At 42.7% G+C, this 13,490-nt stretch overlaps 1 protein-coding gene across 1 annotated transcript in view; it reads left to right on the forward strand.

Annotated features, from left to right (window-relative positions):
* ADAMTS17 (ADAM metallopeptidase with thrombospondin type 1 motif, 17) overlaps positions 1-13,490 on the forward strand; it is a 163,322-nt gene that overhangs the window by 99,109 nt on the left and 50,723 nt on the right. Inside the window, exons 12-14 of the mRNA XM_009076620.1 lie at positions 960-1,087; positions 10,682-10,802; positions 13,031-13,105. Of these exons, the coding sequence (XP_009074868.1) occupies positions 960-1,087; positions 10,682-10,802; positions 13,031-13,105 (324 nt within the window). The remainder of the gene's footprint in view (positions 1-959; positions 1,088-10,681; positions 10,803-13,030; positions 13,106-13,490) is intronic.

Below are 13,490 nucleotides of genomic sequence, written 5' to 3' on the forward strand. Positions count from 1 at the left end.
CAAGCAGACCAGGCTAGTTTCATTTGGTCATCCTAAAGACTTGCTTGCACAGGGGAGGGTGGTGTTGGAACTGACACTAGAAGACCAGACACTGGATAAACCCTTTCCTGTGCTTGCACTGACAAATGAGGTCTGATGCCAGCACAAGTGTACAGACAGCATTTCAGTTCCCAGAGCACTTCCCATCAGACCCTCCAAGAGCACAGTTCCTTCAGATGCCCCAGGAGACAGGCTGATTCTGCTTGTTGTTCCCCTCTGCCCCCCTTCCCAAATAGTTTTGCTGGATGAATGCACAATACAGAGCTACTTCTCTGACTCATTTCAGTCAAAGAAGACTCTCCCAGATTTTTCCAAGGGTGAGCTGTTTCATTCCTTTCTTAATTTCCAGTCAGGAACTATGGGTTGCCGAGGGCCTTGTAAATAGGAGAGAAAAGGAAAAAGTAATGATTTGGTGATCTTAGATAAGTGCTGCCAGAATTAGTAGCATATTGCAGGGGGAACTTCATTCAGACACTGAAATGAATAGGCTATTTTCTGGCCACCTGAAGACTGAACAGGCTATTGCTAACACAATTCACTCACCTGAGCCATGTTGCCCCAGTTTCCATGGATGCAAATTGGAAACCTGTCCTGCCCCATTGAAGATCTGCAGCTGCACAGATGATGTCCAGAGGAGGTTGTTTTCCTGCACGAGCTGCTCTTTGAACAGCTTTCCCATCAACTCTGTGCACTCTTCAAGTGAAATTAAAGTCCAGCCTCTGCATTTTTGCTTTGCATCGCACACAAGGCAAAGAGTTTGAGCAGACACAAGTCAGAGAGGTTGAGCATCCATAGGATATGTTTGTAGTTCCTCTGTCAAGCAAGACAGAGGCAGCTCAGCCTCACATCTCAGTGTCACTGTTCATTGGTGTGTTAGATTGTGCTGGTCCTAAAGGTAGTTGTTGTATTTATTTTTCCAGATAAGCCATGTGAGCTCTTCTGCTCTCCTCTGGGGAAGGATTCTCCCATGCTGGTGGCAGACAGAGTCCTTGATGGGACTCCATGTGGGCCTTACGAGACTGACCTCTGTGTACATGGCAAGTGCCAGGTGGAGTAACTTTCTGTTGTTTTATTTCTAGTGTTATGTACAGTCTGGGGCAGCTCTGTATATCCTAGGACAGGCATCTGTGTGGGTGGCTGGGAGGTGAGAGGACAACCCTGTTTTATAAGACCCATTAGAAGTGCTCCACAGTCCTGTGTCTTGGTGTAAGAATTATGCTAAATGCCCGAGGTATGATATTATTACTGAACAGCTGGGAATGCTCAATGATCACATTTGCTTGTGTGCAGTCATCAGATGGCTTGGGTGGGAAGGGACTTCTGTGAGGGGAGCAGATGGGAGTGGAAATCTGGCTTGCTTGACTGCTCCATTTTGGTGATTAGAGGAGTCACTGAAAAACACACTGAAGCTGCAAACTGGATTACAAATTGTCACTAGCCTGTTACAAGGGTTATGTTCCCAGAACCATGATGCTTTCCAGGTCCACCTGGCTCCTACCTAGAAACATTGAGGAAGCTTTTCAATCCCAGTTGCTCCTTGGCTCCTGCAGCTGCACAAGTCAATAGCTTCCCCTGTGTGATTTTTGTTGACTATTACTGTATAATGCTGAGGTGAGTTACTGTAGAGACCCACCAAAGCTTTTCGAAAGGCCTGTTTCCTTTGCAGGAAGAAAAAGGTTCCCTTCCTCCCCCAAACTAGGTTTTAAAGCTCCACACAATAGAGAATGTAGGTTTGAACGAGCAGATCCTGCAGCCAAGGGCACAGGTCACACCAGTTTTATTTTGCCTCTCATCTGTGTTGTCTTACTTGAGTCACATAAAGAGCAAATCAGAGAGAATGCAGGGTAAGCTTCTTTGTGCTGTACTGCAGTGGGACAATCAACATCACCTTGGTTGTCCCTGGATGGACTGGCCAAAACCTGAACATGCTTTTTCCTTCTGGTCAAGAATGGAAATGAAAAGGACTCTTCAGAGTCTTCAGATTTGATTCCTTTCTCCTGGAGTGAAGGTGTTATGGCATATAGCCATTGCAATGATTATTTCTCTCTTCCCAAATTACATGTGCAATCAAAATTAGGTGTGGGAGGTCTTTCTAATAAAACTCTTTATGGTTTGCTGAGCAGTGGGACACTGAATGCACACACTGAGTGCTTAGGGAGGGCATCATTTAGAGATGGTATTTCAGGTCCTTTGAAAATTTAATGGAGTTGTGTAGTCCCATACTAACTGGAGATTTAAGGTTTGGACAAGAGAAGGGAAAGAAGAAAATGTTTATTTAAAGATCACAGATGACAGCAAGTCGTTTGGAATGGGTGCTCCTAGTGATGTGCTGCAGTTGGATTCGAGTCATTTGTCACAGACACTATGACAGGGCAGACACTTAGTGGATTTTCTCTGCCTGAATCAAGTAGCACATGTTCAAAGTTTGCTGCACACATGAGAGTGATATGATAGAGTTCAGGTGGCTACAGCAACCTTGCCAATGCTGGATCCTTCCTGGCAGTCTTTCCTGTAAGTTTCTCTTCATCTAGATTTGGATCCTAAGGTAGGAGTTCCTCTTGTCAGCGTTAACCAGCCTGTTGTATCTAGCAGCTTCTAGCATCACTCTTTAGTTCCCTAATTTCACTGGAGGTACACTGGTTTGCCCTGGAGGCACAAAACACAACAAATTTGGCATTATTTCTGATTTCTGTGAGCCGTGACTAAGAACTGCCAATTTTTATTGCTTTGAGCCTTCCAGGCAGGGAGATAGATGAACATGATATTCACCTGGGTGTAAGGGAGGTTTTGGGTGCATAAAGAAGCTTTACTAATAGCAGTGCAGAGAGAGAAGTGAAAAATTTTTCTCTGGGTTGAATTTTGCAGGAGACACTTCCCACTGTTTCCTGACAAATGCTGCTGAAGAGGCATTTTAAATTCAGTCCTTCTAACTTATTCAGATGAAAAATGTGAACAGCAAGTTGCTGGAGAGCAACATGAGTTTGGTTCTTTAGATGTTCTTTATTACAAAGTGCTTTGCATAGAGCCAGATTCATGGTGCATCCCAAGCTACTTAATTTTTCCCTGTTTTCAGCTGTATCTGAAAAAAAACTTTACAAAATCCATTAATAACCTTTTATAGTCAGTCCAGCTGTGCACCTCCAGCTGTGTGCCATTGACCATTACTCTGGGCTGGCCAGTTTTCCTGCTCCAAACCTTCGAATCAGCCACAAATGGTAAATCAGACATTATGGCACTGTATGTTTTCTGCTCTCAGGGAGGAGCAGTAGCCAGCTCCCTCCAAATGAATTCCTTTATGAGCACAGAGCCTTGGAGGTACATCACGAAAAGCAAATTGCACTCTGAGTCGGGGGCAACTGCCTTTAACTGTGCAGAGAGGTGATGACAGCTGCAGAACATTCAGTCCATTTGCATCTGGCTGAGAAAAAATGCAAAATGATCAGTTCAAGCCGAGCAGATTTGAAAGCTTTGTGAACTCATTTATAATACTCTTCTGCCTCAGATGCAGTGGAGTGCTGAGAAATGGCATATGGGACTGTGTACCCCATTTGCCACAGATACTTGTCTAACTAGCTGCCTATTAAACCAATTTAATTGACATATTCATTTAATTACTCTTATTTCTTTACCCAGAGTAGACAAAGCCTGGCAACAAGCATTGCAGGGGGCCTGGAGAAGAGAATAAGTGCTGAAATCAGAGGGTGGTATTACTGTTATTTATTTTCTTCTGTAATCCTTCTAGTCAGAGGCTCTCAAAGGCAGGAATGACACATTGCCAGTGTAACAGACAAATTAACAGGAACCATTGCCTGTGAACATCTAGTCCAGGAAATGCAATAGATCTTTTCTCTTCAGCAGTAGATGCTCCCAAGTGGAACTCGTGCATCGTTGTTGCATGATGAATGAATGTAGATGAGCATGGCAGAGAAAAAACTCTTGCAAGGAGGGGAAGGTTTTGAGAAGGAAAGCAGGAACAGATTCTTTGAAGCCTCAAAATACCCTGACTGCTTTTAGGCACTGAGGGAGGAGAGTTTCCCTTCAGCTGTACTTTGTGAAGTTATTAGTTTCACTTTAAAGCCATGAGCTTTCCAATCGAAATGGTGTGAGTGGAACTTTTTGGTGTCAGCCTCACTATCCCTGAAACAAAATCATCATAAGCAGCAGCATCCCTGTATTTATCCCTTACACCTGAAGGCAGCTGGAGTGAATACACTTGGTAATTACTTGGTTGTGCATAGAAGCACAGAGAGCAAAGTCAGCCCTAAATTTAACATAAATGTTCCCAAATCACCTAGACCTTTTGTAATCTTCCTTCTTGTCTTTGAGACAAGTCATAAGATCTTTATTCAATTTTGTCCTGTCCTGGTGTACCATGACACCTGGATTATTAGAGCAAGTGTTGAGGCTGAACATTTCAAATGCATTATCCTTACCATCTTCTGAGCCAGCTAGGTCCCCTGTTCAATGTCTAGATAGGTCTTTGGCCTTTTCTTCTTGAAATGTGCATAATCTTCTAGCAAGGAGAATTTCTTCTGAGACTTTCCCGAGGCAGAAAATCTGTATCAGAGTGAGGAGCAAGAGCAGTCTGATGTATCTGAGGCGGAGGAGGAGGGTGAGTGCTCGTCTAGGCTTTGCTTTCTCTAGCATGGACACTGCAGTCGTGGTGCAGATGGGTAGGGCAGTGCAACCTGCAGCTCAGATGGGTTTTATCTTCTCATATTTCTCTTCAAGTGACAAGTGGCTTTCAGAGAGAGGATTCCCTGAGGGTTTTGTTCTTCCTCAGACTGTTGGGTGTATGTTTCATGAGGGAACACTCGTGGAAGCAGTGTGCTTTCTCTAGCCTCTTACAGTGCTTCACTCTGTGCTGCTGAAGTTAATCCAAAAGTGCTGGCAGAGGTTGAGCTAAGAGAAGTGTCAGATGTCACCCAGCAGTGGTGTGAGGAGCAGACAAGCTGCTCAGCTGACTGTTATGACGCACATGACTTCGTGCTGGCTTTTCTCAAAGGAGGATTAGTCTGAGACTCATGATAGCATGAGAACTTTCCAGTGGGGGCTACAGATTGTACCTCAGGGTGTAATCTAAGGTCTCTTTGAGAAGAGAGACCTCCTGTATAGCAGAACTGGGCTAGAGATCAAGGGCAGACTTCGCTGTAATTTAACAGTTTAAGAGGTGAAGATGCTTTGGCTCTATTTATGGTTTTCTCGTGAATGTTTTGTCATATCACACCTACTTTTAGCTTGCTAGTGAATCCACAGTACATTCAATGATAATAAGCCACATATTAGACTGTCCTGGCACAACAAAAATATTATAGAACTACTTTCTTCCAAAAGTGGTTGTCATACAGTACAAACGTGAAGCACAAATTGGAAAATGGACAGATTTTCCAAAGCAGTTTCTGCAGATTGGACAGGCAGAGTGTCAGGAGAGAGCCACAGGTGGCAGAGGATAAATTGAAGTTGTCTACTGGACCTGCTGCTGACAAACAGTTTTCTACATACTCAGTACCCACTTTTTGCATTTGATTGATGCTTCTAGTTCTGGCTTTGTCTCCTCACTTGAGTATTTTCCATGTATTATTCATATTCCTGCATTACAAACTGTGGTACAAGATGTTCCAGACTGGGTAACTTGTCTCCATACAACAACTTGGCTTAGCATTGTACTTTGATAAATTATTTAGTGTATGTGCACCAAATCCAGAAGGATTGTCTGAACTACAGAAATCTGTTGTATAATTGCCTTTTTTTTTTCCATTTCTTGATCTGTAGCAATGTAATCTGGGGCCTAAAAAGAGTGTCAGGGTTTTTGGTGAGTAAGGTATAGTGACAAAAAGAAGACTTGGGAGATATCTTACTAGTTTTTTAGTGTGCTTTGCAGTGGGGTATGAAAAAAAAAGTAAAACATGATGTTTCCTCTTTTTTTTCTTCCATGTTATCCCATGTAAAGCTTATAATAGAAGCAGAGGAGTTCCTGGGATGGGAAGAAGCATGTTCACCAATGAACACAGGGGGTTTGACACATAACCTTCAATCCCTAGATGTGAAAAGGTGGTTAGCAAGAATAATTGTGTCTGTCATCCCTACGAACTGCTGAGGGATCTAAGCACAAAGTCAGTGGGCAGGTGTTGTTGCAGACCTCATGCAGATGAGATAATGCTAATTTAAAATAGGCAGTGCCTAGCTCCTGTTCCAGCAGAGCTGCTCTGACTCAGATAAAATCTGAAGCCTTGGGAAATGACAGGAGAATATTTGCTGAACTGACTTTTACGTGGACTCTAATGCATCACACAAAACTTGGTGTGGAACAGAAACATAAAGTAACTCAGAGATGAACTGCTTGATTAGGGATCTAAGCTCACCCTCCTGTGCAAACCCTGACAGACTCTCCACAGGGGCAGACGTGTTTAAAACACAGAAATAGGAATTCTCTTCCCCTCAGATCTGAGTGTCAGTCGCTCACATATGTACATTCTTGTTTCATGTGGTCCATCCCTGGAGGTATCAATGGACATTGGATATTATGGACAAAACATTTGGCAGTGTAGATGAATCTGTCATAACCAGCATGCTCTGTACATGATTAATTTGTAAAATGGCACATGTTGCATCAATATTTATATTTGATCCATTGAGACAGCTAGTTAGCTCAGCATATGGGAAGCATTACAGTTTTGTGAGCCTACAATGTCATTTCTTACACAGGGTGGGTGTATATAACAAAAATAATTGTGTTTATGTAGCAAAACATACTCACACAGGCTGTATCAATTGAGCTCTTGCACAGCCATTGAAAACACAAATAAAAATATCATTAAAAAATATCCAAGCAATACAGAAAATGGTTCACACAGAAGAATCCAAATGATGTGTATTCAAAAGAGAAGAGGAGTTTTCCTATGCTGGAGCCAGCAATGACTGAAGCTGGAAATACCACCCAACAAGCAGTACTTTCAGATGTTTAATTATAAAAATGAGAAGGGGGAGGGAGAGAAGGAAGGGTGGACTGAGGTATCAGCTCAGAGAGAATGAATTTCAGGCCTTTGGCTGAGCAAACATGCAGTTATCTGCCAGGTCAAGGTCAATGGATAGAAATGTGGTGTCAGAGTAGGGGACTGCCTGGATTGGAGATCATTTAGAAATCTGTGGACACAACTGTGACTGTCCATGGTGAGCACTTGAAGCCCCAAAAGAGTTTCTTGCCAGGACTGCCATGTTTTAAAACTGCTTCCTTTCTCACCAATCCATTCAAGACTAATGGAACTGAAGGTATCCAGCTGTTGTGGATGGACTGCTCCATGGACTCAGTGTGCTCACCTGCAGGACAACTCTGGGGTCAGAAAACACACAGGAAGTTGTTTTCAAGGTGTTTCTTTCTTCAGGATGTAAAGCTTCCCCTTTCTTCATTTGATAAATCCTCTTACCTTGGTTGATACACTGGACTGTACAGGAAAGTTAGAGGTGGTAAAGATCAGACAACTCCCTTGAACTATTTGGGTTTTCAGGGATTCTTTCTGTACTATGAAAACTTGACTTTTGAGCAGTGAAACTCACCATATGGTTAATTAAGCCCTCACTTTTTGGAAAGCTTTCTGCAGGTTGAGAACAGCTTTATAGTTTCGTGATTGACAGTATAATGCATACAGCATAATGTCAGTGAGAAGCTGTTGATGTACAGACTCGATAGTTTGGTGAGGCTCCAATTTTTCCACCTAGTGCTGATTTCAGAGGCTTTCACACCTTGGAGAGACCTGGATATATCTCTCAATTAACAGTCCAAGGGCTGCTGGCAGGTACTTTCCTCGCAGGAAGGGTGATGCTCACTGTGTTTTGCTTCCTCCCCCTTCCAGCCCTATATCTTCCCCTTTGGACTTGTTTTAAGAGAGGTTGTATTTTCCATGTGGGGAGTTCTCGAAGGTTCTGGGTGACTGAGGTGGTCACTGTAATGTGCTTCTAAATGACTTCGCAGCTTTTGGAATCCATTGTCAAATCTTAACCAAAGCTGTTTCATAATGTACTGTTATTAAATGTACTGTTATTAAATGCACTTCCAGTTTGGAAATGATTGGAAGGCTTGGGGAGAGGGAAATGGGCTCTAATGTTTGGGTAGACAACAGTAAAATGCTTCCAAGGTATTTTTCCTCCATAAAGCAGCAAGAACGCACCAATTTTCATCTTGTAGCCAAGAAAGAAAAGTGTTTTATTCTCTAAAAGATTTTCCTTTGTAAGAATCCATTTCCTGGCCCAAATCTGATGGAGGCTTTAATCCTCAAGCCCTGGATTGAAGGGAAGGTCTGCCCTGTGGATTGGGGTGATGGTGCCATGGAAGGGAAAGCTGCAAGGGGCATTCCCGGTTCCTCCACTCAGAGAGAATTAGAGTGAAGATGAAGGGTAAGAAACAGAGAAGGTTTGAGGAGTTATGCTTCTGGATGCTCTTTCCATGCCTTCAGGGAGGGTCTCTCAAGTCAAAGGGTGTCAGTGACCAAGTAACTGTGGGAGGAAATGGCTTGTGTTGAACCCCAGAGTCAGAAGAGGGGGACTCATTCCTTCCAAGGCTTTGCTGGCTTGCACTGGTTTCCATTATCTGGGAAACTCCAACATAAATGCAAAGCATGTGATTGCTAACTCCCTATTCTTTCCCTGCCTCCGTTAGAGTCCTCCAGACTCCTCATGTAGCACTGGGAATAAGTGTGGTTCAACACTCATTATATTGCCTTTATTCATTTGTGTGCTCACAGAGTGCTAATAACAATGCAGTACAATAAAAGATAGCACCAGAGCCTTAAATTAAACGCAGCCTTGCCAGTATCTCAGCAGGGTGGCAGGCAGGCATTTATTTCCAGCTGCCTTTCAGCAACCCCACTAATAAATTATCCTGATTTTCCTGGAAGGAGAACTGCTGGGACATCCTTCTGTTCTGGGGGCAGAATCACATTCAGTATCCCAAAATTATTTGTTGGACATGGGTGTGAAGTTTAGACTTGAGAATTGCAACTGCCAGAAACTCCATGGTCTTCTTCCTACCTTTTTTAACTCCCATTTCCACAGGGTTTTTCCTGCAGCTCTTGTGCATCCACGTACGTGCTGTTCCAGCTAATGAGCAGCGTTTCCCTAGTATGTGTTTAGGATGATCATCCCTTCTCAGCATGTGTCTGCCTCTAATGATTTACCCAGACAAACTCTGCATCAGCACACGTCTGAACACTGGCATTCTTTGATCCCTGAAATACATCTGGACTCAGGCAGTGGCCAGTGTCTTCTGAAACAAGGGGAATGTTGGAGGTCAGGTCCAAATTGCATTGCTTACACGCAGACAGGCTCAGATAAACAGCCCAAGTTCTCTTAATATTTCCCTGCTTACCCTATTTTTCAAAATGTTTGTTGTTTTGATCATTTCCTAAGATATCTCTCCAACTTTCCTCTGGCTTCATTATAAGAAGGCAAAGAAGGGAGAGACCCAACAGCCTTATTCAAATAAGTCTTATTAGTGACAGTCCTGCTAAGTTATTTGCCAAGAAACTGTTTATCTAGAGAGAATAAATCTTTAACTCGTTTTTAATAGTGCAATCTCTGCTAATAACTTGCATAATGACAACTCTTATTGCAGTAGAAATTTATGTTTTAGGAGTGAATTGCTGATTATTTTGAGGGTCTTACATGGATAAATTAATGACCATAAGTCTTGTCAACCTCAAGATTTATAAATGTGTGATGTTCACCATCATAACCTGTAAGTGCTTTGTGAATAAGGAAGGTTAATGTGACAGTCCTGATAGCTACAGGGAGAATACTGTGATTATCCTAGTTATACCTGTCTGAGAAGCAAAGGTTTTATTGGAGAAAGGTTAGGTAGGTGTAGAAAATTATACAAACACCATTTAAAATGAAACATTAGGTGAAATTGTTAGATTTTATTATCTATTTTACCATTGACTGTCTATGCTTAATAGTGTGAACACATGGATAATTTCATAATTGTGTAAGCAATTTTATGGTATGAATTGACCAAATATGAACCTGACCTGCTGCCATTGAACTGCTCTTGCATTGCAGGTATCCTGCACCATCTGATTGGTGAAGTCTTTTTTCAGGTATTGCAAAAGTGTAGTCAGAACTGAATGTTACACTTCAAGATCCTGATCCAGAACAGAGCTCATTCGGTGAGCAGCACTGTGGATCCGGAATTTTTGTGTGGCAAAGGGCTATGACCAGGATTTTGGTTACTTGGGTTAATTTTTGTTTAGGAAAATCACATTTTTCTCTTCTCTAAACTAGTAATAGTCCATTTCTCTGGATGTCTTTGAGCTCCTCAGCTGGAAATTGCTATACAAATTTGAAATTGTTCTGATTTGTTGTGTTTGAAAGAAGTTAGTATGAAATCTGTGATGATGTCTGGAATAACTAGTGTTTATGAAACTCTCTCCAGTTAAGTCTTCTGAATCAAAGTTCGTGTTCTGAGTGTTAGAGAAGGGAGTTGCTGAATAACCAACTCAACACCGTTCCAGCTGAGTGCTCCCTTGATGCAGTGTTTTCCTCCCATTCAGGTTTTCAGTCAGATGTCAGTCCTAGTCTTGACCTCAGTGTTTAGAGATGCTCTAACCTTGCAAAGAAAATAATGGGCACCTCTGGTTGTTGTCAATAGAAAATTGGCTGTGATGGAATCATTGGCTCAGCTGCCAAAGAGGATCGCTGTGGGATCTGCAGTGGTGATGGCAAAACCTGTAAAGTGGTGAAAGGAGACTTCAACCACACCAAGGGGATGGGTGAGTAACCCTCAGCAGCATGGCACGGAGTGGAGTTTCTCTTGAGGAGACTTGAAGTGTGGTAGTAATAGCTCTTCCTCTTGGAAAGCATTGGCCTCATCTGCTCTAGTGACAACGTGAGAAACACAAAACAAACCCCAGGTCACTTCAAATGTGATATCCTGTCTGCTTCTTGTTCAGTTGCCCAGATACCAGCCACTGCCTCTGTCTGAAATTCAGCATGAAGTTGTGTTTCTCATTTTGAATGCTACTGGTGCTGATGATTTTAAAGAAGAGACAAAATCACAGTATCTTTCCAGTGGGAGGGAAGTCAGATTTCAGCACCATGATAGTGGAACATTCAAAGTGCCTCACAGGAGGTCCAGCAGTTCAGATCTTACCACCTGTGATCCAGGGTGATCCAACTAGAAATAGAGTCTGTTTCTCTGGTGGGGAGGAGGTCAGAAGCCTTTATTGGTGATGCACCTTGTGTGCAGGTGGCTGTCTTCAGCAGGCAGCTGAATGCACTGGTTAGGCTGGGGTTTCCTTCTGACTGGCAACATCCTTGGACCTATTTCTGCAAAATAATTTTTCAAAACCAAACACAGACTCATTCTGAAGTTCAGAAGTTTTAGAAAGTTCTTTGGGAGCTTGGAATGATGCATGTTGCATGTTGTAGATGATTCATGTTACAATCAGGATATCTCAGCTAAAGGAAAGAGCACTCCCCTCTGAATATTTTCACTGATTCCCTGCCAGCCAGAATATCCAGGATAGCATACAGGAGCTTCCACAAAGCACATAAAGATCCCCTTTAAGCACACACTTCACTTCTGTTTAGTTACTAAAGGAGCACCAGTGCTTAGCAGCTTCCTTTGGTTAAGGTCTCAGCACTGAAGTCTGAGGCTCTGATTTTGTTCATTGACCTCTTCCTCTGCACCCACCCCGTCCTTACCTTTGGAGCCATCTGGGATCTGTCACCTCCTCTGAGATGCAGGTAGGATTTCCCACTTGCACCACATCTTTCTGGAGCACATTTGTGCTGTTGTATTGCTTGCCCAACATGTTGAATGCTTTCCTCTATTAGTGCCTTTGACTCTTTTGGCTCAGTTATTTTCCACCTCCTTATCTCAAGGCATTTGCACTCGATGCAAATGGTGGGAAAAGTTTCTTATTTCCATTAGAAATCCCTATTCTCCATTTCTGTGACAGATTGTAGAGCTTTCGTGAACTTCATACGTGCTCCTGAGAAAGAACTGTCTTTTCTCTTTTCCAATGAGGCTACAAAACATCTTGTGCAGATAAACACAAAACTCCTGGGTCACTGCCAGGAGGTTTCCAAGTAGACAGAGTGCTTGAGGGTGGTGACTTTACAAGGCTGTAGGAGCAGAACAGCTTCAGCCTTGCCTGGCTGCCAGGACACTGCAGGAGGCTTTCACCCACCGTGCCCTGGAACCTAATCAGAAGGGATGTCTGTTGAAGCTTTTGGATCCTTTGCTGATCATCTCAGAAGCACAAACCTGTCAAAATGTTGCCTTGTCAATGCAATGTTTCCACCTTTACCCAGCTCACGTAATCTATGAAATAATTGTTTTTACAATCATAATCGGATTAACATTGATTAGGTGTTTTGATTTATTTTTTTTAATTCAGTTTGAAAGGTAATGAAATTTTATGGTTACTCCCATCAGTTTCTATTGACACACTGCTATTTTGCAGAATCAGGTCCTCAGGTTAGCTCACTGAATCTCATGCAGCAGGCAAAGCTCCAGGGGTTGGTCTGGGATATCACAAGTGAACATGAGATTATTCAAGAAAAAATTGGCTTTTTTTCTTTAAACTAGTATTTTAGCAAATATGTACAAAAGTCTGACAGAAGTTGGGGCAAAGGAGAAACCACAATGTGACTGTGGTAACAGATTCAAGGTTTGGACGTGGAAATGATTGCACAGGTCAGTGGCAAATCCCCATGAACTTGCTGCATTCCAACTCAAGGCCAACACAGCGAGTCAAGGATGATGATTTAATATTTCAGAAGAGAATAGACTTCAGACATCAAGACACTGATTGTTTTGGAGTGATATCTGTTTGGGAATTGCAGCTGCAGCCCCTGGGCCAGATGCTCAGCAGCCCTGCACGTGGACTGTGCTGACTGCAGGATTGGTCCCTCTATGTCCTGTGATTGCAGATGATGTTGTCAAGCCCTTTGAACTCAACTAAATCCGTGCCAACTCCTTTCTGTTTCTTAGTAACCAATAGTCATTGTAAGAAGGTTTCCACATGTGTGATGGCAAAGGCAAAGGCTGTTCCCAAGTGTTTCTCGTGTAAGATACTTGAATGCTGTTTGCAGTGTCAGTGGGTGTTGGTGACATCCTTTGGTGTTGGTTCTTTGTCTTCTCTTGGTTGGATTAGATGGGGAGATTGGTATCAAAAGCCATGGATAAACTTCAAGTCTTTTTACTATTTTGCTTGCTTTGTCAGAGATGCAAAGTACAGATCTTTTCCTTTTAGAAAATCTTATCCACATGGAAAAAGCCAAATTGTCATTAACCAAGCAACAAGAACCAGATCTATTTCTCTTTTCTTTCCAACTTTAATGTCACAGAGGTTCTGCCACCCTGGTGGGGCATGATAGTGGAACATTCAAAGTGCCTCACAGGAGGTCCAGCAGTTCAGATCTTACCACCTGGGATCCAGGGTGATCCAACT

The sequence above is a fragment of the Acanthisitta chloris genome, unplaced genomic scaffold (assembly GCF_000695815.1).
Source record: "Acanthisitta chloris isolate BGI_N310 unplaced genomic scaffold, ASM69581v1 scaffold12846, whole genome shotgun sequence".
Lineage (NCBI taxonomy): Eukaryota > Metazoa > Chordata > Aves > Passeriformes > Acanthisittidae > Acanthisitta > Acanthisitta chloris.